General features: G+C 35.8%; 2 protein-coding genes across 3 annotated transcripts in view; both read right to left on the reverse strand.

Annotated features, from left to right (window-relative positions):
* Positions 1-22,693, reverse strand: part of adgre5b.3 (adhesion G protein-coupled receptor E5b, duplicate 3) — a 102,763-nt gene that overhangs the window by 20,208 nt on the left and 59,862 nt on the right. The window lies entirely within an intron of this gene.
* Positions 2,189-21,427, reverse strand: LOC127508409 (B-cell receptor CD22-like). 2 transcript variants are annotated; one of them, XM_051886305.1, is made up of 8 exons: positions 21,364-21,427; positions 17,728-18,072; positions 17,251-17,499; positions 6,911-7,165; positions 4,724-4,805; positions 4,419-4,461; positions 3,378-3,458; positions 2,189-3,243 (listed from the first exon to the last, which is right to left on the reverse strand). In XM_051886305.1, exons 1-8 carry the CDS (start codon positions 21,422-21,424, stop codon positions 3,223-3,225), a joined length of 1,137 nt encoding a protein of 378 aa, XP_051742265.1. In that variant the 5' UTR covers positions 21,425-21,427; the 3' UTR covers positions 2,189-3,222. The 2 variants fall into 2 exon arrangements, with proteins under 2 accessions (XP_051742265.1, XP_051742257.1); XM_051886297.1 differs by lacking the exon at positions 2,189-3,243 and having other exon boundaries at positions 3,250-3,458.

Raw genomic sequence — 22,693 nt, forward strand, 5'->3', positions numbered from 1 at the left:
TTGCCACCATAACTTGAATTATAGCAGCATTACTGCTTCATCATGCAGTGAATGTTTTGGACTGTCAAGTCGTGTTTTTGTTGGTCTTTTGCAAAGTCAGTGACACTCGATATAGTGAATGTCAGCTCGTAGCCTATATCATTAAAACGACAATTCATAGATGATATATCGCACATATATTAGGCCAAAGTGCCTCAGCATTATTTTGTGAGTGGAAAATGCAAGTAAAACCCTTGCAATGCTGAACAAAATAAGTATGTTACGATTTTAAAATAGCTGCACAGTATGTAGCGTACCTTCACAACGGGACTAAATGCACACCTTAAGAAAAATTTGCTTTTCACTACTCCGATATGAAAACAATCAATTTAGCAAAGTTTGTACTATTTATGGTTTATTTTGATACCTAGCCTACATAAAATAATTCATTTTTGTTCAACAAATATATGTTCATTGTGAAAATACAGAAACTATATTATTACATATAGGTACCCAAAATACCATAGTCTTCCGTTAATGAAAAAAAAACTTTAATTACCTTGAATAAAACTGAATAAAACATTAACAAAATACATTCAATAATTTGATCGATTCTCATTTGCTACATAAATCTTCAACATGTTTTAAAACATTACATATTAGATCAAATGAGCGCAGAATCAACTTTGCGTTGCTGTCCGGAAAGCGTCAAGGATCAGCCAAATTAGTGCTGAGCTGAAGTTTTGTGCCATCTAGTGGTTTAAAAGAGAATAAAGTCAAACGCGCCTTCAGCCGCATTGAACCCTTTTTTTTTTTTTTTGTCTATAAATCATAATCAATAATGCTATAATGTTATAATGATTTTAATCAACACCAAAAATAGTTAGCCCTCTTTCTTATAGGCTATATAATGCTTATATCAGATCATTAGAGCCTCTACGTTGCTGTTCATCATTGAAAACATCTTTACTAAACAACCTGGAGTGCCATCGCCCATTTTGTGAATATGCATGAGGCGTAATTATCATAATAAGGTAGCGCTGAATAGAGAGCTCTACAATGCAATTCTTACTAGTAAAACTTGCCATTGTAGAGCTCTACAATTATGTTTTTACTAGTAAGAATTCCAATTCCAGAGCTCTCTAATTGAATTACAGAGCTCTGCAATTATACATCTTTAATGTGTTTTTTTACTAGTAAAAATTCAATTAGAGAGCTCTGTAATTGCATTTTTACTAGTAAGAATTTAATTAGAGATTTCACTAATTGTATTTGTTACTAGTAATAATTGAATTATAGCGCTCTCTAATTGAAATTGTTACTAGTAAGTATTCAGTTGTAGAGCTCTGTAACTAAAAATGAATGGAAGTCAATGGAGACATATGACTAGTACAAATTTATTTGTAGAGCTCTCTAATCATAATTGTTACTAGTAAGAATTGGATTGGAGAGCTCTCTAATTGAATTCTTACCAGTAAAAATGCAATAATTACGAGCAATGCTGGGAACAATTTAAGCTAAAACGGCTTGCCATACAATCCCTGGCCGAACCCCCTTCAATAAATGCTCAAACACAGTGCTGGCTGGTGTACATCTTTTTTTTTTTTTTCTTTACTGCAGGCTGTAGAATGAAATAAATCATCCTTTTAGTGGTTGTTTTGCTGCAGTCTTAACTGACCCACAGCACGCAGTACACATTGCAACTCAAAAGTGGAAAATGTTAGTCACAATCGTACATTTACACACAAACTGACCATCAAATGCATCTTTCGGGCGCCATCTTTATTTTTCTAGCTCAACTGTCACAGAATGGAAAGCACAGGATTGTGGATATCAAAGATTCATCTATGCTGCCTTAAAAAAATTGATCAGATGAAGGTATATCAGAAAACAGGAAGTGAAGCTAATATTAGATTCGGACGTGCCTTGATGCCTTTCTACCTTGAAATGTGTCCTCCGAAGGCAGCATTTTCCAGTTTTCGGACTCAACCTTCGTATTGCTTTAGACCAATGACATCACTGATGACGTCCGAACCCTCACTTCCGCCTAACTGGTCCAGGAAGCAGTTCGAATCTTGTCGCAACATTTTGACAGATATATAAACCCATGGAATCCCCTCAAAATGTGTGGTTTTAGAATAATAATATCGCCCCTCCTGCCTATTATGACCAGAGAATAAAAAAGCATAGAAGGTTTTCCATTTTTAGTTGCTTTTAATGCTGTTGTATGACAGAACACTGTAAACTTGCGATATCAGATCTTTATTTCCTGTGTTGAAAACAAACAATGAGGCTTACAGTTAAACAATGCATCTTAAAACATCTAAGCTAAGTAAACAAACTATATGTAACAAATTTTAAAGGAAAAATACACACACTTTTATATCAATTCACATTGCTTTTCGGGGCTGCACACACAAGAGATACAGTGAATATAAAAAGTCTCCACAATCTGGTTAAAACAGCTGGTTTTGTGGTGTAAAACATGAAACAGACAAATTGCACATTTAATGTAAAAAAAAAAAAAAAAAACCTATGCAATGCCACTGAAAACCAAAGTTTCAGAGGATAAAAATAAAAACATTAATAACACAAGTATACACACTCTTTTTTAACTGGGTATGTCGCTCTGTTCAGGAAGCTCGTGGGAAAGTACAGTACACAGTCCTGTCTTCAGCTGAAGTTAATCCAAATAAATCTCAGCTGTTTTTATAAGATTTTACTGACATCATCTTGGTTACTACAAGAGCCATTGGCCAGAAAGAGGTTAAACAGGTTCTCATTGTTGAAAGGTGGATGGAATCATGAATAGCTCCATTTATCACTTGATTTTGGCACAGAATCTTCTGCCGTCTGCTAAAAAGCTAAAATGAAGAGAACTTTACTTTTCAGCAAGACAATGTTTCAAAACACACGTCTAAATCAACAAAAGAATGGCTTCAGACTCCCATCCAAACTGAATGCTGTAAGGGTGCTTCAACCAAGTAAAGTTCAGGGGGGTGAACACTTATGCAGATATTTATTCCATTTTTGTTTAGCTTTGTTTTTTCCTCTGAAATGTCACTGGTTTTTAGTGGAATTGCTTGTAATTTTGACACTGAACATGCTAAATTTCTGATATGATTTATCTATTGTTTCAATTTTTACATCAGAAAAACTAGCTGTTTTAACAGGGATGTGAAGACTTTCTATTTCCACTGTATATAAAGCCAGAAAAAAATTTTTTGCTCTGTGTCCCAAACACTATGGCCTCTTTCTGTTAATCTGAAACAAAGAACAATATAAAATGACCTGAGTTATTTAATCTTAAACAGTACATTTTATTCTTTGTATCATACGTTTGATCTATAGACATTTGATATTCAGTGAAGTGTGAAAAGTTCAGTTAAAACACTTACCATTGCATTCTCATACACAGGTTGACTCAACTCAACATCACAAGCTTTGCGTCTGTTATAGTGATGTTTGGACTGATTCATCTTTACCATTAAAAAAAAAAAAAAAAAACAGATTAGAGAAAAAATGCATAAATTATGTCTTTCAACGCCCACTAGATAAAAGTCACGACTACATTAAAGGATTAGTTCACTTTCAAATGAAAATTAGCCCAAGCTTTACTCACCCTCAAGCCATCCTAGGTGTATATGACTTTCTTCTTTCTGACGAAGACAATCGGAGAAATATTAATAAATATCCTGACGCATCTGAGCTTTATAATGGCAGTATGCGTTACCAAACGAGCTGAAGAAATGCCTCCATCCACATCCTTCCATCATAAACATATTCCACACGGCTCTGGACGGTTAATAAAGGCTTTCTGAAGTGAAGCGATGCATTTGTGTAAAATAAAAATCACTATTTAACTAGTTATGAAGTAAAATATCCAGCTTCCACCAGACAGCCTTCTATCTTCAAATTACATGAAAAACAGTTTGTCAAGTTCCGTAAGTTGAATCGGGAAGGCGTAGGAACGTACAGCGTAAGCTTTTTGAAGAATATGGAAGGAGGTCTGGCAGAAGCTGGATATTTTACTTCATAACTTGTTAAATATGGATATTTTTTTTTACACAAATGCATTGCTTCTCTTCAGAAAGCCTTTATTAACCCAAGCCGTATGGAGTACATTCATGATGGATGGATGTGGATGGAGACACTTCAGCTTATACTCGTTTGGTAATGCATACTGCCATTATAAAGCTCGGATGCGTCAGGGATATTTATTAATATTTCTCCGATTGTCTTCGTCAGAAACAAGAAAGTCATATAAACCTAGGATGGCTTGAGAATGAGTAAAGCTTGGGCTAATTTTCATTTGAAAGTGAACTAATCCTTTAATGATTTCAGTCTGTGAGTGACCAATTCATTTACCTGATTAGTAAACTATTATATATATATATATATATATATACATTATATATAACCAAATTCATTTTTCTTACCTGAGATTTAAGTGTGTCATTTCTCTTTTTCATCCTGCTTCCCCTTAAAAACAATTAATGTGATGTCATCATATTTTTATTTAAAAACCTGTTTAGTTTGTCTAAACTATGAGATAATATTTAGTGTACATTTAATAAAAATATATTAGTGTCATGTTTTTTTCTAAGCTGACCCCCCAAAAATCTAATGAACCCAACTTCAAATGAAATCATCATCACCCAATTTAGCCTGAAAACTGAATCTTTACTGGTTGTTTGTGAAAAAGAGGTTAAGACAGTACAGATGAATATTGCAAACATCTTACCAAATCAGCACCATCGTGATGATAACGACAGCTACACAAACCACTCCAATGGATATGCATAATATCACCAAACATCCTACAGCTGAGACAAAAAAAGTGTAACATCAGAAAAGATTAATTTACCTCACTTTAGAATGAGTAATTAAAAGGGATAATTCACCCAAAATCCTGTCATCATTTACTCACCCTTAAGTTGTTCCAAACCCCTAAGAATGTCTTTGTTATGCTGAATACAAAAGAAGATATTTTGAAAAAGGTGGGTAATAACCAGTTGATGGTAGCCACTGACATCCATAGAATGTAAAAAAACTGAATGTCAAAGAATGTCAAAATATCTTAATCTATGTTCAGAAGAACAAAGAAAATCATACGGGTTAGGAACAACTTGGGGGTGACAGAATTTTAATTAATGGGTGATCTCTTTAAGTTTATGGGCTGTGCTAACATTAACAGTCACAATTACACCATCTGATCTCTGGGATCCATATTTATTGTGAACCTGACAGTAGAATCATCCACTCTGTAGTGCACTGAATCTCCAAATCCAACTGAGGTCAGTGCTGAAAGGTTTCACTGAAAGCCTGAGGTCAGTCACTGAATCTCTCACCCAAATCTGACCGGGGGTACGTTTACCATTCAACAATGTGACTCACTGCTTAACTACCATAGTACGATATATTGTTGAAGAATCAACTATCTAGTCATGACTGTTTCCCGAAATCATATTGTCGCAAATTTGTTGTTCAATCACATTGGTGAATAATGTCATGCAGGTGGTGGAGTAATAACTTCTTTTAATGAATCAGTTTAAGATCGAATTAATACTAGATTTTTTGCTATAAATTACAGACATGGCATCTAAAGACTAATTCTCATTTTTCTCAGTTATTTTGCTTTATATCCAGATTCAATCATAGGCTCGTTCTTACGTACTAGACCACGTACACACACTGTAAAATCTAATTAATTAGACTTACTTAAAAAAAGGCATGCAAACCGATTGCCTTAAAAAAAAATAAGTAAAATGAAATAGGAATAGTATGTTGTACTGACAAAAGCTTAATTAGTATAGTTCACTTACACAAAAGTTCTAGTAACTAAAAAAGAACTGTAGAGAGTACTTGATAATTTACTGTAGATTTACTCTTCACAAGGTACTTATGATATAAGACTAGTTAATGAATTAGATAGGTCACCTTTTAAAAGCAAACTATGTATTACTTTTTATCCTTTGAGACCAAATAACTGTGATTTTTTGTTGTATCACTGCATTATAGGAAGAGAATTACAATAATATAAATGAAGTTCAAGTGCCCAACCAAGGGGAACACTGATCACCATAATGGTGAGTTCAAAATAAAACATTTTAGGGAAATCAGTATCAATTTATGAAGTCAGCTTATGTGATGTTCTCTCAAATTTTTCAGTTTTATTGACAATTCAACATTCAGTATGACTTTGGGAAATGAGTGAATACAACTAGAGAAAAATAACTGCAGAAGTGGAGGAAATGAGTGAAAAGTCTATTAAGAATTGACATGCCTCTAAAACTTTATATATATCATTATTATTTTTTATTATTATTATTATTATTTAATTTTTTTTTTTTGCTTGACAAAATGACACTAAAACCAATCAATTAATCTTAACTTGCGTTTTCTGAGTAAACGGAATAGTATGTGAATTGTACAGATTACTACATTTTAACAATTAAAAACGGTGCTTTAAGTCTCTCGACAAACTAAAAGACGTAAATGACGTTTGTATATATTTAAAATGAAAGATATAGATTGTACTGAATGTCAGCTTGCTTATTTTGCTCAAGATAAGGATTTATTAAACCACATGTCATGCAAACAAGAAACTCTGCTTCTAACCACAGGTTGAGAGCTGTCCTTCCAACAATGCAACTTTGCGATGCTATTTGTGAATGTTCATTGTAACTATGGTTTCAGGAAACACAGACTCATTAAACTATGCTGATAATGATGAAACTTGCAAGTTGGCTAACAGTGTTTTTGGGAAACGCACCCCAGACTGACCAATGGACATTCATGGGAGGGTCTAAAAAAGATTGGCAAACTTATTGTGGCAAAGATCATGAGCATTTTTGTGCTACTAATTACTGAAATCATAACAGACATACTGGAATGTTCTACAGCATGTTATGTTTTATAATAAACTCACACGTGATTTTTAAAGTCACAGCATCAGAGTATTTCTCTCCATGTTCATTGATGGATCTGCACTTGTATTCTCCACTGTCATCAGAGCTGATCTTTGAGATGTTGAAGATTCTTCCAGATCCTACAAACGTTTCTCCTTTAAACCAGCTGATTTCTGCAGGAGGGTTTGAATCACTGCTGCAGATCAGAGTCACTGAATCTCCCGCCACTATCTCACAACATGGGCTCACCCATGCAAATGTGTACTGTGGAGGATCTAAAAGAAAATGTATGTTATGTTAGGCTTTGCTTTGTTAATTATAAAGTGGACAGCTGTATTCATTCAGATCTGCACATTTCGAATCAATGCATCAGCACTTGTGTGAAGATCGACATAGTAAGCACAAGTCTAACCATATTTTCCTCATTCAGCTTCCTTTTCGTTCCTCTCTCTTCCACATCCAACATGTATTTCCAATACATTCCTGTTGTCTCTCAACAAGAACACTCTAACACACACGCAAAAGACAATCCAATCCTGCTAACCTGTGCCCTAACGCTACCTCTTAAAATGCACCTCTTTGTTTTTCTGTGGGCCTCTGGAATTGTCAGTCAGCTGTTAACAAAGATGAGTTGTTTCCAGCCTTTGCTACTCAGTCAGCTGTTAGTATCTTAGGCTTGACTGAGACCTGGATTAGACCTGAGGACACAGCAACCATGCTGCTCTCTCTAACAACTTCTCTTTCTCTCACACCCCCCATCTGACTGGGAGAGGTGGGAGTACTGGACTTCTCATTTCCAGTGGCTGGAATATTTGGCTTCAGCTGTGATAAACAGACGTCCACTCACATTGTGTGTGTAACAGAGGCCAGATAGTGAGAGTTTTGCTGTTAAACTACTGCACACTGACGAGCGCTAGGGAATGTGGTGTTTAGCATCATTGTTAGTGCAAAAGATGATCAGGTGGTGTTGGTTATGTTTTTACATAATCATTATTTGACCTGAATCACTGAACTCATTTAGAGCCCAATCTCTGAGTTAGATTTACATTATTGATTACAGCAGCACTGTGATTCTACAGCAGAAGATCAGCTTTTCCAATATAATCCAAAGGATTTCTCAAAAGTTGTTCATGTAGTTCTTGTGTTTCTCTTTCCTTCAGTGATTCTGCTTGTTAACAGCAGGTGTTCATCATTAATGTTCAATCATCACTATCTTATTATCTCCAACACTGCTTCAATGGAACTTTAACTCAGTAATGCGCGCACACACAAACACTAAGCAGTGTTAATTAACCTGGGCATTTTTCTGCGTACTATTACATAAATCTTACCTATTTTATTTATGTATGACTGACAAATATGAATCACATTACGTTTATTAGTTTGTTTGTTAAAACTATGTAATCCAAATGAGTGGAAAATTTGAATGTAATTCAAAATAATGACTTTATTCAACAACATCTAGTGATGAGTGATTTCAAAACACTGCTTCATGAAGCTTTGAAGCTTTATGAATCTTTTGTTTCGAATCAGTGATTCAGAGCGCGTATCTTTTAGCGTTGCTAAAGTCACCCTCAAGCTTTGTACCCTCGTACCTCTATTCACTCTTACCAGCCTACATCCCCTCCAGAAGCCTGTGATTAGTTAGTGTGTGGTGCCTTGTGGTTCCATTTCAAAGAGGCACAGAATCGCTTTTATGTACATTTTTGTTCACTATTGTTTGCTGGTGGAATGATCTTCCCAACCCCATCCAGACAGCCAAATGAAAACACATCTCTTCCGTGAGCACTCAACTGTATCCAGCTACAAAAAAGTCCTCTATGCTTTCACTATGCCTTCATCTATGCTCTCATTATTCTTTAATCCTATATTGAATGATTACTGAAACAATTACTGGCACTTCTCATATTTATTGCCTTCTTAAGATGAAATGCTTGTATTCCTCAACTGTAAATCGCTTTGGATAAAAGTGTCTGCGAAATGAATAAATGTAAATGTAACAGCAGAAAGATATTTTCTTTCCAATAAGTGTGAATGGTGTTAAATCTGTTTGCACTAAGTACAAGCCACTGCCCTATATATAGACAGGTTTCTGTGGAACGTCATCACAGAGATGCGCACACAACTAGGGGGCAGAAAAGCAATGTCTCATCATTACTGAGAGTTAATTTATTAATATAATCGGCGGAGTCCACTCTACCTTGGCTTCCAAAGTAATTGATGCTAGCCATTTCCTCACTGTCACACACCTTGCTAGCTGTCACACGTCTCATGTCTTTTACAGTATGTTTTGTTTACAGTATCAATTTTCTTTTAAATGTTGCGGGTACTGACGTAGCCTTCTCGTAAACATTTACACAGCAAAATCCCCAGTGTTAAATTAACACCCAAAGTGTACATATGAGTCCATCTTACCGGGTGTTAAAAGTAACACTGAAGCAGTGTTAAAGTTAATGAGATAATTGATTGATGATTGAGTGATGATTGACAATTAGTGGTGACACCTGATGTTAATAAGCAGAATCACTGAAGAAACAACAAGAGAAAAAGAGAGAGACACGACAACTACAACTGACTTCCAGCCATTAAACGTTATTACACTTATTATTAACCAGTTTGATTTTATTTCTGTCATACATCAACAAAAGTTCTTATTGAGAATTAACAGATGTTTATATGTTAATGTTTTAATGAAAGTTTAGTTTGAAGTCATCATGATGGTGAAAAGCATTTCCTTTAGTTGAGCTCTTGACTCTTTATCTGTTAACATAAATTTTTTTCTGGCTGCTCCAACTTTGTGTTTGTAGAGCACATTTGTTATGGCCAGAGAAAACAATGCTTTGGGAAGCACAGTCATAATGGTTGTGTTTTGATGACATTCTCATTGTGAGATGGCCAGATTCATTGGTGACATCCAGTATTGTTAACCGCTCATATAGAGGTTATATTATTATTTCTTTATAGTAAATCTGTTACCGTTTGAGATCCAGCAGAGCTTCTATAATCTGAAGTTTTTTTTTTGAAACACACACAGACATCAAGAATCAGCATATGACCCTCAACAATGGTGACAATCAAACAAAGTGCTTCATGTTGCAGTGCATGATGGGAGCCAATCAAAACTCATCCATGGCTCCCATCATGCATTGCTGCATGAATAAATTATGCAGCTGAATTGTCCTGTAATTTTCGTAGATTGTTCATGTTTGCTTTTATTTTGCTGTTGTTTTGTTGTGACAGTAGCTTGTTTTGTGATGTTCAGAGTTGATCTGTTTGTCAGTATTTTGTATTTATTTGTCACCGTTCTTGAGAATCATATGCTGATTCTTGATGTCTGTGTGTGTCTAAACACAGAAGCTTCTGTGCATAATGTATTTTTCTTAAAAAAAAAAAAAAAAAAAATGTTCATACTGCTGTTGGATCTCAAGCTGTAAAATCAATCACAGGACTACAATCATTAATACTAAAGCTACACATCAAGCATACAGTCAGAGATTCAGGCTCTAAATGACATCAGTCCATTGCATGATGATAATATCATCATAACATATTGTGACCAGATCATATTTTCTCTGGCCATAACAAATGTGCTCTACAAACACAAAGTTGGAGCAGCCAAAGAAAAACTAATAATAAAAGGTAAAGAGTCAAGAGCCCAACTAAAGCAAACACTGACCTCTATCACGGTGACTTGAAATGAAACATTCCATAAAACATTAATTAACACCTTTTTTCTCTCTTTCCTTCAATGATTCTGCTTATTAACATCAGGTGTCACCACTAATTGTCAATCATCACTCAATCATCGATCAATTATTTCATTAACTTTAACACTGCTTCAGTGTTACTTTTAACACCCGGTAAGATGGACTCATATGTACACTTTGGGTGTTAATTTAACTGGGGATTTTGCTGTGTAGGATAGAAAGACTCAACAACCAACAAAACCAAGTAAGTTCATAAATTCAAAGAGTATGTCAGGTTTTTATAATTAGCAAACTTAGTTGGACAATTTCATTTGAGACCTGACGACTAACGTTATAACTTAGCCTGCTAGTCAACCGCTGTTAGCTAATGTTTTACATAATGTTATATTAATATGCAAATGAAACACAAACAAACAGATCCAACTCATGAGGTGCATGCAGAACTCAGCATAACGGGACGTAAAACGCTTGAGGTGAAAATGCTTAATGTGGCTTAATTTACTGTTATTTACAGTTATTAACAAACCAAACTTAGTAAACACCATAATAATAAATCATACTATACAGAAAAAATTGGTTCGTGCAGAATTTGATCTTTTAATAGCACTTAGTAGGCCACATTAAGTGACGTTAAAGGGGGAATCTAATGCTATTTCATGCATTCTGACTTATTTACATTGTTAAAGAGTTGGAGTCTCATGCTAAACATGGACAAAGTTTTAAAAAAAAGAGTTGGATGTATAACGGAGTATTTCTGTGCCAAAAATACTCTTCTGATTCCTCACAAACATCAGACTTTATTACAAAATAAAGGTCAGAATTCCTTGTACGGGAACTTCTCCCAGAAGAGCGCACGCGCACACATCGTCCAGAGCGAGAGAGCAAGAGCCGCCCATCAACGTGCTTCGTTCAGCTTTACGGAAGTTGTCGGCAGCCCTGCACAGGACTTGCTTGAGAAAGATTTGTCACTTTGTTTTTAGACCACGAAATCAACAATGTCACCAAAGAAGTGTGTTTTTGGTTGTGAGTTAAAGATAATCTTGCTTTCCAAAGAACCCAGCATTAAGTAGAGCTGAGAGATTTGTGCTCACACATTACATTGATGCGCTCTCGACATTTGTCATTAAAATAATCATAGAAACCACCTTAAATTAACTATCAAAATAAGGATAAAGTCATGTCTGAAAGTTGTAATCACAATTGTTTAAAATTAATGGAGAATATCTCATGTTTTCCGTGGCTGCTCGAGCCCTCAGGATCGGCGCTTATGGTTTTATAAACAAGGCCCAGTTCAACACTGGATTTACAGATCGTTTGATGTTATCCATGGATAATGCGATGGTGTATTGTGTGTGTTTAAATACATTTGTTTTGCTGACCATTGCTAGCGTACAACGTATGTATCTTTTATAAATATGATAAAACTAAAGACTTTTTGAAGATATGAAGGATGCAATACTACTCTATAGGTACTCAAGATTAACATGAGATTGGCAGAAACTGTGTGTGATACCCCCCCCCCTTTTTAAGGGTGCGTTCACACTTGTAATTCGGTTTGTTTGGTTCATTTGGTCCAGACCAAAAAAGAAAAAAAAAAAAACATTTAGTCCTGGTCCGATTAGCGTTCAGATTGGCAATTTTATCACCGAACCAAAAGATACCGAACCTAAAGGCATATATGCTTAAAAAAATCACAAGCGTGTTATAACTGGTGTGTTTTATGTCATAGATCAAAACGTGAAAATATTTAGAGGCTTTGTTAACCACAGACCTTATTTCAGGCGATTTAGCAAAAACACATTAAAAAAACTCGGGGCGATGGAACCGGAAGTCCTAAAATGCTAACTCGCTTCTGGGTTTTGCCTACAAAAACACGTCATCCCTGAGGTACTCTATAGTAGTGTGAGCCTGTTTTTGAAATTAGTCATAGGCGGGGCGTGTGTAAAGGTCCGTTCACACCAAGAACGATAACTATAAAGATAACGATAAAGATATAGTTTTAAAAATCGATCTAAATATAAAAGAATAGCACTGTCCACACCACAGCTATAACGATAACGAGAAATGATATCGTTTGGATCAGAACGATTTGAACTGTGGATGGGCTCAGAATCGAGCGTTGATGGAGTGACGGCAGGGAGAGACGCTGCCCTTAGTAACGTGCAAACTTTGCTGTCTTTATTGCAGATGAAGCTGTTTATATGTATTTGTGAAATAAACAAACGTTTCCGACATTTACGTGGAGAAAAAACTTTTCATTGAATGTTTAATGTACTACTTATTTCAGTGCCTGTATGTACAATGAAGATCAACATAAGCTTATTCTTTTTAAATATCAAAGTCTATTTTTTCAGTTTTATTTCAATAAATATGACATACATAATAATAAAATTGTGTATAAAAATAATACTATTTCTACATGAAGACTGCTAATGTATCTGTATAGTATTTTTATTAGTAAAAAAAAACATTGTCATCATTCATCTCTTTATTGTAGAACAAGACTTTTTGTATGCGACATACAAAAATATACAGAGGATTTACAACAATACTCATTGTTATAGCAGCATTAAATTAATTAAAATTATTTCTCCAGGGAATAACATTAAATGAACACATACTTCCGTTTTGTATTTTCAATATACTTCTTACAAATTATACAATCTTAAAATATTGCACCAGTTCAGTTGAAACTGGTATGATGTAAAATGATCTAAAATCTTCCCACCATTAATTCTTCGGAGTATTATATGTGGATGTGCTTTCAGGTGTCCATTACTCATGAATAAATCTCACAAGAAACAATACCGTTATCATAGCCTACCAATTTCTAAAAATAAAGATTTGTTTTTAAAGACAATATTCTTGTTATTCCAAATAGGCTAACAGATTTGTGTGGACACACAATCATTGTGATAAAACTCTGACAGCAATTGAAGGACACAACATTGCTAAAGTTTCTGTTTGCGGAAACCCTAAGCAAGGCAGTTACAGAAAGGAAATAATAAATAACGTTACCAAAAGAAGCCGACTGTAAATTCTTGACATAAACAGTTTGCATTTAAAGTTATTAAAGCATTTTCCAGAGACGTCGCCAGCGCAAAGGTAAGACGGAATAACAGATCCACTGCTTTGCGGATAGGCGGAAGTTAACTGACGTCATTGTGAAAAGGGCCTATTACATGAAATTAGAAGATAAACTAAATCAAATGGTGCCCTCTAGTGGTTAATGCATTGCAGACATTCATTATTTTGTCCTTGCTTGCCTACCTTAGTTCAGCAGAAAATGGCTGACACTGCTGCAGGTAAGCGTGTTTCTCTTCTCTCCTGTTTATTGTGTTTTAAAAATGTGATATAAGTGTGTTTAATAAGAGTTTTTCAAATGTAAACGTTTGTATTGATTATATCAACAAATGCACAGAGTTGGATAGGTTTATATGTCTGATGGAAACTTTGTTGAGTAATTAGCATTGTACCTCATGCCTCATACAGTGAAATTAACATGCCGCTGCTGATGTAATAATAATAATAATAATACATTTTATGTATTTCTCAGGAATGTGATTTTCATTTATATTTTTTTGTTATTTTGTTAACATGGAATTGTTACAATTGTTATATGTAGTTCAGCAGAAAATGGCTGACACTGCTGTGGTGGTTTTTGTCTGCAGTGTTTTCACCCAATACATTTTGATGTATTTCTCAGACATGATTATTTCTGCAGGGAATTAAAGAAAGAACAGACAACCGGAGTCTCGTGTGCATCGTCCATTCAAAGTTTGTGACGGTTGTGCGGGATGTGTTAAAGCCACATCGGGAACAACAATTGTTACACAGGCCCTGTGAATATAGAAACACAGAGTGGTGCAAGAGGTGTGTGTGCACCGGAGGTGCATGCGTCTGCTGAAATGAATGTGTGATTATGATTTATGAACCTTACAGTAGTATCATATAACTCACGTGGGCTGCGCTTGGGACAGAGTGATGGTGACAAAGCACAACAAATTGTTATTGACAAGCTTCTGGAGAATTGTGTGTATACAAGTGACTTTGGTAACGCTTTAGATTACAGCCCGGAAAGTACTGAGTAATTACAATGAATTTACAGCGTAACTTTCGATAATTATAGTGTACCTATAAAGTAAGTACGTGTAAGTATAGGGGAACAATATGTAAAGTCTTGGGAATAAAGGGGTAACAACCAGGAAAATAACAAATTATTTATACTGTAAGTATTTTAGAACTAAGGGGTACTTACACTATTATGATAGACAACAATCTTACGTTTGGGAGCAATTTAACGAGAAAGTGCACTGATTAAGTTGTTTCAAAGCAAGTAGAATGAACTATTGCAATCTTTTTAAATACATGGGGAAATATGCTTTTGTTTCATGTAGTTACAGGGTAAGTGTGACATTGCGGGCCGTAAATTAAAGTGGTGCTTGTTACACTCTTACAATCTGATACTTGGAAACTTTTATTTGAAAAACAACTTATTTCAAAACAGATTTAAAGTTACAACACTTCTTATTCGTTTCTCTTGCTTGGCTTCCTTTAGTTCTAAAATACTTACAGTATAAATAATTTGTTATTTTCCTGGTTGTTACACCTTTATTTCCAAGACTTTACATATTGTTCTCCTATAAGTATAGGCTATACTTAGGCTACATGTAGTATAGGTACACTATAATTATTGAAAGATACACTGTAAATTTGTTGTAATTACGCAGCACTTTCCGAGCTGTAATCTTTTTTTATCAAAACAAGATTTAGACAAACTTAATTCTGTTAATGATTATTTTTCATGGTGTGGGAGAATCTACGACTGATTTACATATGGGAACAGTGCGTGGCATAATACCAGAGGGTGTGGCCATTTTATGGCATAAGAAGCATGATCCACTGATTAGTGTGATTAGATTAGATGTGGATTGGTGTATAGTAAGTGGAACATAAGAACAATGCTTTTGTAATTTTGAATGTGTGTACTCTAATATATCAATATGCTTGCTTTTTTTAAATTATTTTATTAAGGAAAGTGTGTATATACTTGTATATTTATAGTAGGGGACATGAATGCCGATATAGCTGATGTTAAATCTTTGTTTGTTCAACATCTAATTAGGTTTTGTAAAGACAGCAGGTTTTATCTAGCCAAAAATTGTTACCTGTAGATAGCTATACATATATTAGTGAAGCATGGAATACAACATCTTGGCTGGATCGCTGTATATGTACAGCAGATGCACATGACTGTCTAGAGAAACTTGAGATTTTGTATGACCTGGCCATAACAGACTATACCAGTCACTATGATGTTAAATATTGAAAGTCTGCCTGAGTTCAGTAATTATGATAATTATGATGAGTATAATGGAAAATTAGACTGGGCAAGTCTTACAGCAAATGAACTTAGACAGTATAAACTATCAACAGAGAAAAGTTTAGGTAATATAGGTATATCAACTGAGACTATTATGTGTGATAACGTTAACTGTAAGAATCCTAAACATATTTATGATTTACGTCTGATGTATGATGAAATAGGTTATTGTTTAAATAATGCCAGTAGACCTTTTCTGTTTACCTCAGTCATTTGTCTGTTATTAAAACAGGCATGTTGATCTGCTTTATCAATGCAGAAATGTTTTCTGAAAACACCTGCGATTGCTGATAAAGAAGCAACTTAACAAAAGTCAAGAGCTCAACTAAAGCAAACACTGATCTCCATGATGGTGACCTCAAACTAAACATTATCAATAAGACATCAACATCTAAACCTCTGTTAATTCTCAGTAAGAGCTTCTGTAGACGTGCGACAGAAATAAAGTCAGTCTGGTTATTAATAAGTGAAGCTGGTGATGCTGTTTGTGGAGTTGTTGAATCAGATCTTCAGAGATTTAATGTCTTTTATCTTCAGTTCATCTAAGGCTGTGGCTGAAGAAAGTTGTAGTTTGTGTTCTTATTCCTCTTTCTTTCAGTGTTTGTTCACAGCAGGTGTTTGAATGATTGAAAGAATGTTTCAGGAGCATCATACTAACCTTTAAATAACATTCTACTAACATTAAGGAAACTGGACATTTTTATGTTCTTGGAATGTTACAAACCAACGTTCCTACAATGCTGAATTTTAGATCAAAATTAATTTGAAAGAACGTCTGAGTAACATCATACCTTATAATAACGTTCCTCTAAAGTCAAGAAAACTGGACATTTTTAATGTTCCCAGAACCAACACTGAATATTTAGAGAACGTTCTTATAACAAAATTCTGTTAGCTGGGATATTGCTAAATCGACACAATTTTTCATATCAACATAAAATATACCGCGATAACCTGGCTTCTGTCGAGACTCTCCTGCTTCAGAGCGCTCATGATTAATGATATGCTAAAGCCCGCCGGCACGTTGTCTTGATTGGTTACAAGGTAGTTTGTGATGTCACAAACACCAGTGATTTCAAACCGCGGGTTTAAGACTGTCTTTTTTCCCCTGCAGTTTTAAACAGAAAATATTCAGCAATAGTGCTGACTTATGAATTTGCACATGGTTTGTCTTAAAGCATATTAAAAACACCACATAGACATATAAACAACATTAAAAACTTGATTTTCACCACAGGGAGTCTTAAAATATGACTGAATTCATACTCACACATGACATTGAGATAAACAGCGGGAGAGATGTAATTGTCTTCAGGTACAGCACAGCTATATCTGCCTGCATCCTCTCTTCTGACTGACTGCAGCAGGAGTTCATTGTTTCTGTCTCTTCTCTCAGTTAATGGCTGTGAGTTTCTGTACCAGATGAATGTTGCTCTGTAAGTCAGAGTGCAGCTGCTTTTACATGTCAGACGGACTGAATCTCCCTCTGTCACTCTCTCAGGAGACTCCACATGAAGATCTGAACACAACACACATTATATCTTTTTTTGCTGTAAATTTAAGTCCCGTAAAACATAAAAGGTTGCTACCATAGTTGTCACGTTAAAATACCACAACTGCCTTTTTTTTTTACTGTAAATTTCAGGGGGTTTTTTTTGTTTGTTTGTTTTTGTGTAGTCCTGCTTTCATACACTAACTATTATTCAACATAATGCACAGAAGAAGAGATAAACCTCATGAAAGTCACCTGTGACAGAAAGAATCACTCCTGATTTACCAATCCATCTACCATCAGGTTTATCAGTGGTGAATCTGAAATAGTACATGTGTGAATCCGTCAGTGTCACATGACTCAGTCTGATGGTGCAGTTCTGCTGTTTATCTCCCAGATACTGAAGCCTCTGACTGCATTCAGGGCCCTCAGACAGATCTGGAGGATTTACATCATCTACAGGGCCTTTGGTCCAGAACACTCTCATGATCTGATATCCAGTAGGGTATGTATAAGTGCAGCTCATTATCACTGATGAGTTCTTTAGTGCACAGATGTGTGAAGGACTGTAACTCACACCCCAATCAGCACCAGAAACCCCTGAAACACAGAATTCATACTGAACAAATTAGCTTCAGCTTGTGCATCAATGATGATGGAAAAAATCTGTATGCAAAACAGGCTTTTGCAAAGGGGAGGGCTTTGGGGACTTGAGCCGTTGCCCTTTTTAAAAATGAATCAAAAGTGCCCCCTCAAAGAAATATTAATGATAATATTGCGGTCAGTAAAACTAATTCATATTAGGTCACAGGATAAATATGGCAAAGTCATTTTCGACATGCCACACTTCCTGCTGCCAACAGGTGGCGCTTTGACTATTACTGAATATTGCCACGTAGATGACTTCAGGCCAGGACTGTTATCAAACATGTGAAGTTTGGGGCAGATTGGACACTGTATGCCTGAGTTACAACAACTTCCTGTTTCATGGTTAAACAAAGAATTTTGTCAGGCTGCCACGGACACGTCCTTCAACGAGAACTCGAGATCTTTGCAATTTAACATCACAAAGGCCTTTAGATTAGACTGACCAAATATGATGTTGATCTGATTAAAGCTCTAGGAGGAGTTCGTACAATGTCTGGAAATGGCAAAAACTGCAGAGAAAACTCAAAATATCTCAATTCCTGTTGGGCTTTCAGATTTTGCACCCAGGGACTTTTTTGTAGGTATTAGGCAGTTACAACCCCTGGCAAAAATTATGGAATCACCACACTTAGAGGATTTTTACTTTATAGCAAATAAACCAATCACAGATATGACACAGAAAATATTTTGTTCAACACTCTGGGTTCATGAAACATACCTCAAACAAATCCACTTTTTATTATTATTATTAATGGCATGTCTTTTTCCAGAGCAAGTAGAGGAAAAAAGTATGGAATCATCTGTTAATTTCCATTTTAAAACAAATACTGGGACAAGTCTAAAAATGCTAATTAGTCAGTAGTTAAAAGGGAGCACTTACACACCTAACGGGTTGTTTGACTTGGCTAATTGAAATGAAATATGACCCCAGCAAGAGAGTTCTCAGTTGAAATTATAAGGATTATAAAATTCCTTCAACAAGGAATTTCAATACGGAGTATGGCCAAAGAAGTTGGTTGTTCCCAGCTGTATCTAAAATTTGGTGCAAGTATAAACTAAATGGGAAGGTCATAAAGGAAAACATATGGGCCTTGGCCTGCCCAAGACGTCAAAGCATCAAGATAGAAATCTCAAAGCAATATGCCTTTACAATAGAAAGCGCACAACAAAACAAAAGAAAAACAGACAGAATCAGGAGCCAATTTTTGGGACAGAACTGTAAAAAAACCAGCTGAACGAAATGGGCTTTACATATAGAAAAGCCAAATGAAAACGAGTACTAACACTTAAACAAAAGAAAACAAGGTTGCAGTGGGCTAAAGAGAAGCAATCATGGATTCTGGATGATTGGATGAAAGTGTTATTCAGTGAAGAATCGTGAATCTGCATTAGCCAAGGAGATTACGCTGGAACTTTTGTCAGGTGCCGTTCTGATGAAACATATAAAGATGACTGCCTGAAGAAAACAATAAAATTTCCCAACTTATTTATGATATGGGGGTGAATGTCAGGTAAAGGACCAGGGGAGATGACAATCATTACCTCAACAGTAAATGCACTGGTGTACATTGAAATTGTGGACACTTTTCTCATTCCATCAATAGAAAATAGGTTTGGTGATGATGAAATAATTTTTCAGGGTGATAATGCATCTCGCCACAGAGCAAAGAGTGTTAAAGCTTTTCTTCAGGAAAGGCATATCAACTCAAAGACATGGCCAGCAAACAGTCCAGATCTCAATCCAATTGAAAATTTATGGTGGAAATTATAAACACTGGTCCATGACAAGGCTCCACCCTGCAAAGCTGATCTGTCAAATACTATTTGAGAAAGTTGAAACCAGCTTGATGGGGAATATTATTTTTCATTAATGAAGTCCATGCCTCAAAGAATTTAGGCTGTCAAAGCCAGAGGAGGAGCAACAATTGTTTTTTTGTTGATGATTCCATATTTTTTTCCTCAACATTGAGTGATTCCATACTTTTATCCTCTACTTGCTCTGGAAAAAGACATGCCATTAATAAAAAAAAAAAATGTAAGTGGATTTGTTTGAGGTATGTTTCCTGAAGCCAGAATGTTAAGCTATTGAACAAAACCTTTTTTGTGTCATATCTGTGATTTGTTTGTTTGCTATAAAGTAAAAAATCTGAGTGAACATCCTCTAAGTGTGGTGATTCCATCATTTTTGCCAGGGGTTGTACATGTCTACCGAATTTCATACTTGTACGTGAAACATAGCGCAAAGGGCTCTTAATTGAAATTTTGTAGGTGGCCGTTTTGCCACACCTAATTCTGAAACCCATATCAGATGCGTGCGCAAAGTTTAATGAGTTTTCGACCATGTTTAGGCCCTCAAAAATGTGATTCATTTCGGGGAAGAATAATTGACTGAGCAATTACAATAGGGTCTTCACACCATCAGTGCTCGGGCCCTAATGACATCGTGTACAAAACCAACGAACTGCTCAAAAGTCAGAAAATTCCTGTTTATTTTTACTTATTTGTCGGTCTGAGGTGTTGTTGCCATAGCACGTTGCTATGAGTTGCGTGTGTCTTGCTTCGGACTGACTGACTGGCATTCCTATGGAAGCATGTGTCCACCACTGAATAAAAAATGTAAAAAGTAATTGTAATTTTTTTTTTTTTTTTTTAACTCACAATTCTGACTTTTTTCTTTTTATAACTTAATTGTGAGTTTATATCTCACAATTCTGAGAAAAGAAGTCTGAAATGTGAGACATAAACTCGCTGTATTGAGAGACATTTCACTGGACAATGCAACACTGGAGCGGTAATTTCCCAGTCTTATTTATAAATCGTTTGAAAATTATATGGGCAGACGAATGCACTTTGTCTCACTTTACAAATCAAATTGAAAAATTGAATGTTAACTGGCTACAAAACACTACGGAAAAACAAGCAGCACCAAAATTCTCAATAATGGTAAGTATTGTTCAATTCACTGTATTTGATACACCATTTACCATTTGATGAAACTATCATACAGTAGTTGGTTAAATGAAGCCCAAGTGCCACCTACAGGCCTATTGTGTGAAGTGTAGGCTGACAAGTACATGTAAAACGGTGATGTGAAAGAACTTTATTACATTACCATCTTAGATCATTATGCAGCAATAGTTTATATGCCCCTTTGTTGCATTTGAGCCCCTGCCCCTGGGGAACTCTCTGCACATCTCTTATGCAAAATCTTTTGAGAGTTTCTGAAGTGTTCCAGCTACTCACCGGGAATCATGAGCAGAAAGATCAGAGGAAGAGGAGGAGCCATTCTGACTGACATCACCATGGCAACACCTACAACAAATGAACAGTGGCTGATTTTTATTGTATTAAAGTTGTATTAATCTCTTATTGTATTTTTTATAAGACAATACCTAGTAAACATAAATATTTTTAAATGCTTTCGTGTTTCTCCTGTAATTCTTGCCATCAAATTACTACCACCAGTTTTTACTTTCCATCATACTGTGGAGCTATCAGTCAGCTGACTTCATTTCTGCGTTCACCATTCAGTCAAACCTAATGTTTTGGCTTTGACTCAGCAGACAACACTGCAAGTCCTTCAGCCATCTCTACCAACTTCACTTTTTCCCAAGCCCCTTGTGTCCAACTGAGCAGGACAGGTCTACTCATTTCCTAGTCCTGGAAAGATACTCCTCTCGTTTCTCATTACATTTCTTTTAAACATCATACTCTTATTGTAACTAATCCTGATAATATTCATCTTCTCATCATCTACCATCTACCAAGCCTTTACTGGGCAAATTCCTGGAAAAGCTAGACATGCCACTCTCCCTTCATGCTCACCACTGACTCCTCTGGTTTGCCGTAACCTCCACTCTATCTCCCCTACATGCTTCACCTCTGTGATCTCTGCATCCCTTCCTGTTGTTAACCTCTTCTTTTCTCTTGATGTCAACAGCCGTGGTTTCCCTGTCAGGCCAAAAGCAACCATGCTAGTGCATGCCAGGGCCAGTTGTGTTTCCACTGTCACTTCCGGGGCTTGATCGCACCTTATCAGGGCTTCCTCGAGGCCAACGGCCAGGATTTTTAGGCCCACTGAATACCTTGGTCCAAATCGGGCCGACTGGGGAGTGGTCATGAACAAAGGCGGATATTTTGATCACAACATAAGGCAGAAATATATTTATATGCAATGCTAAAGGCTACTTACTCATGATGTAGCCCCAGTGTGAGTGTCACAGTGAGCTAAAAGTGTAACCTCACAGCGCCCTCACTGTGTGCTCAAACTGTGAGCTTACACACTGTAAAATCTAATTAGTTAGACTTGCTTAAAAAAGCATGCCACACGATTGCCTTAAAAAACAAAGTAAAGTGAAATAGGAATAGTATGCTGTACTGACAAATCCTTAGTAAGTACAGTTGACTTAGACAACAGTTATAGTACCTAAAAAATAACTGTAGAGTGTACTTGATCATTTACTTTAAATAAAATGTAATTGTTACCATTGTTTTGCATGCTGAATGTTGAAGTCTGTGTGTGACTCAAGCATAGTCAATTGCAAGATATTGTCACAAATATCGAGGGATTATC

This window comes from Ctenopharyngodon idella, chromosome 1, assembly GCF_019924925.1.
Source record: "Ctenopharyngodon idella isolate HZGC_01 chromosome 1, HZGC01, whole genome shotgun sequence".
Taxonomy (NCBI): domain Eukaryota; kingdom Metazoa; phylum Chordata; class Actinopteri; order Cypriniformes; family Xenocyprididae; genus Ctenopharyngodon; species Ctenopharyngodon idella.

Excerpts from the sequence above, each read along its gene's own strand:
- LOC127508409 (XM_051886297.1), bottom strand. The coding sequence starts at position 21,424 with ATGGTGATGTCAGTCAGAATGGCTCCTCCTCTTCCTCTGATCTTTCTG. Across the intron at positions 7,166-17,250 it reads TGTTTATCTCAATGTCATGT|ATCCTCCACAGTACACATTT; the intron begins GTGAGTATGAAT and ends ATTTTCTTTTAG. Across the intron at positions 3,459-4,418 it reads ATGACACACTTAAATCTCAG|ATGAATCAGTCCAAACATCA; the intron begins GTAAGAAAAATG and ends TTAATGGTAAAG.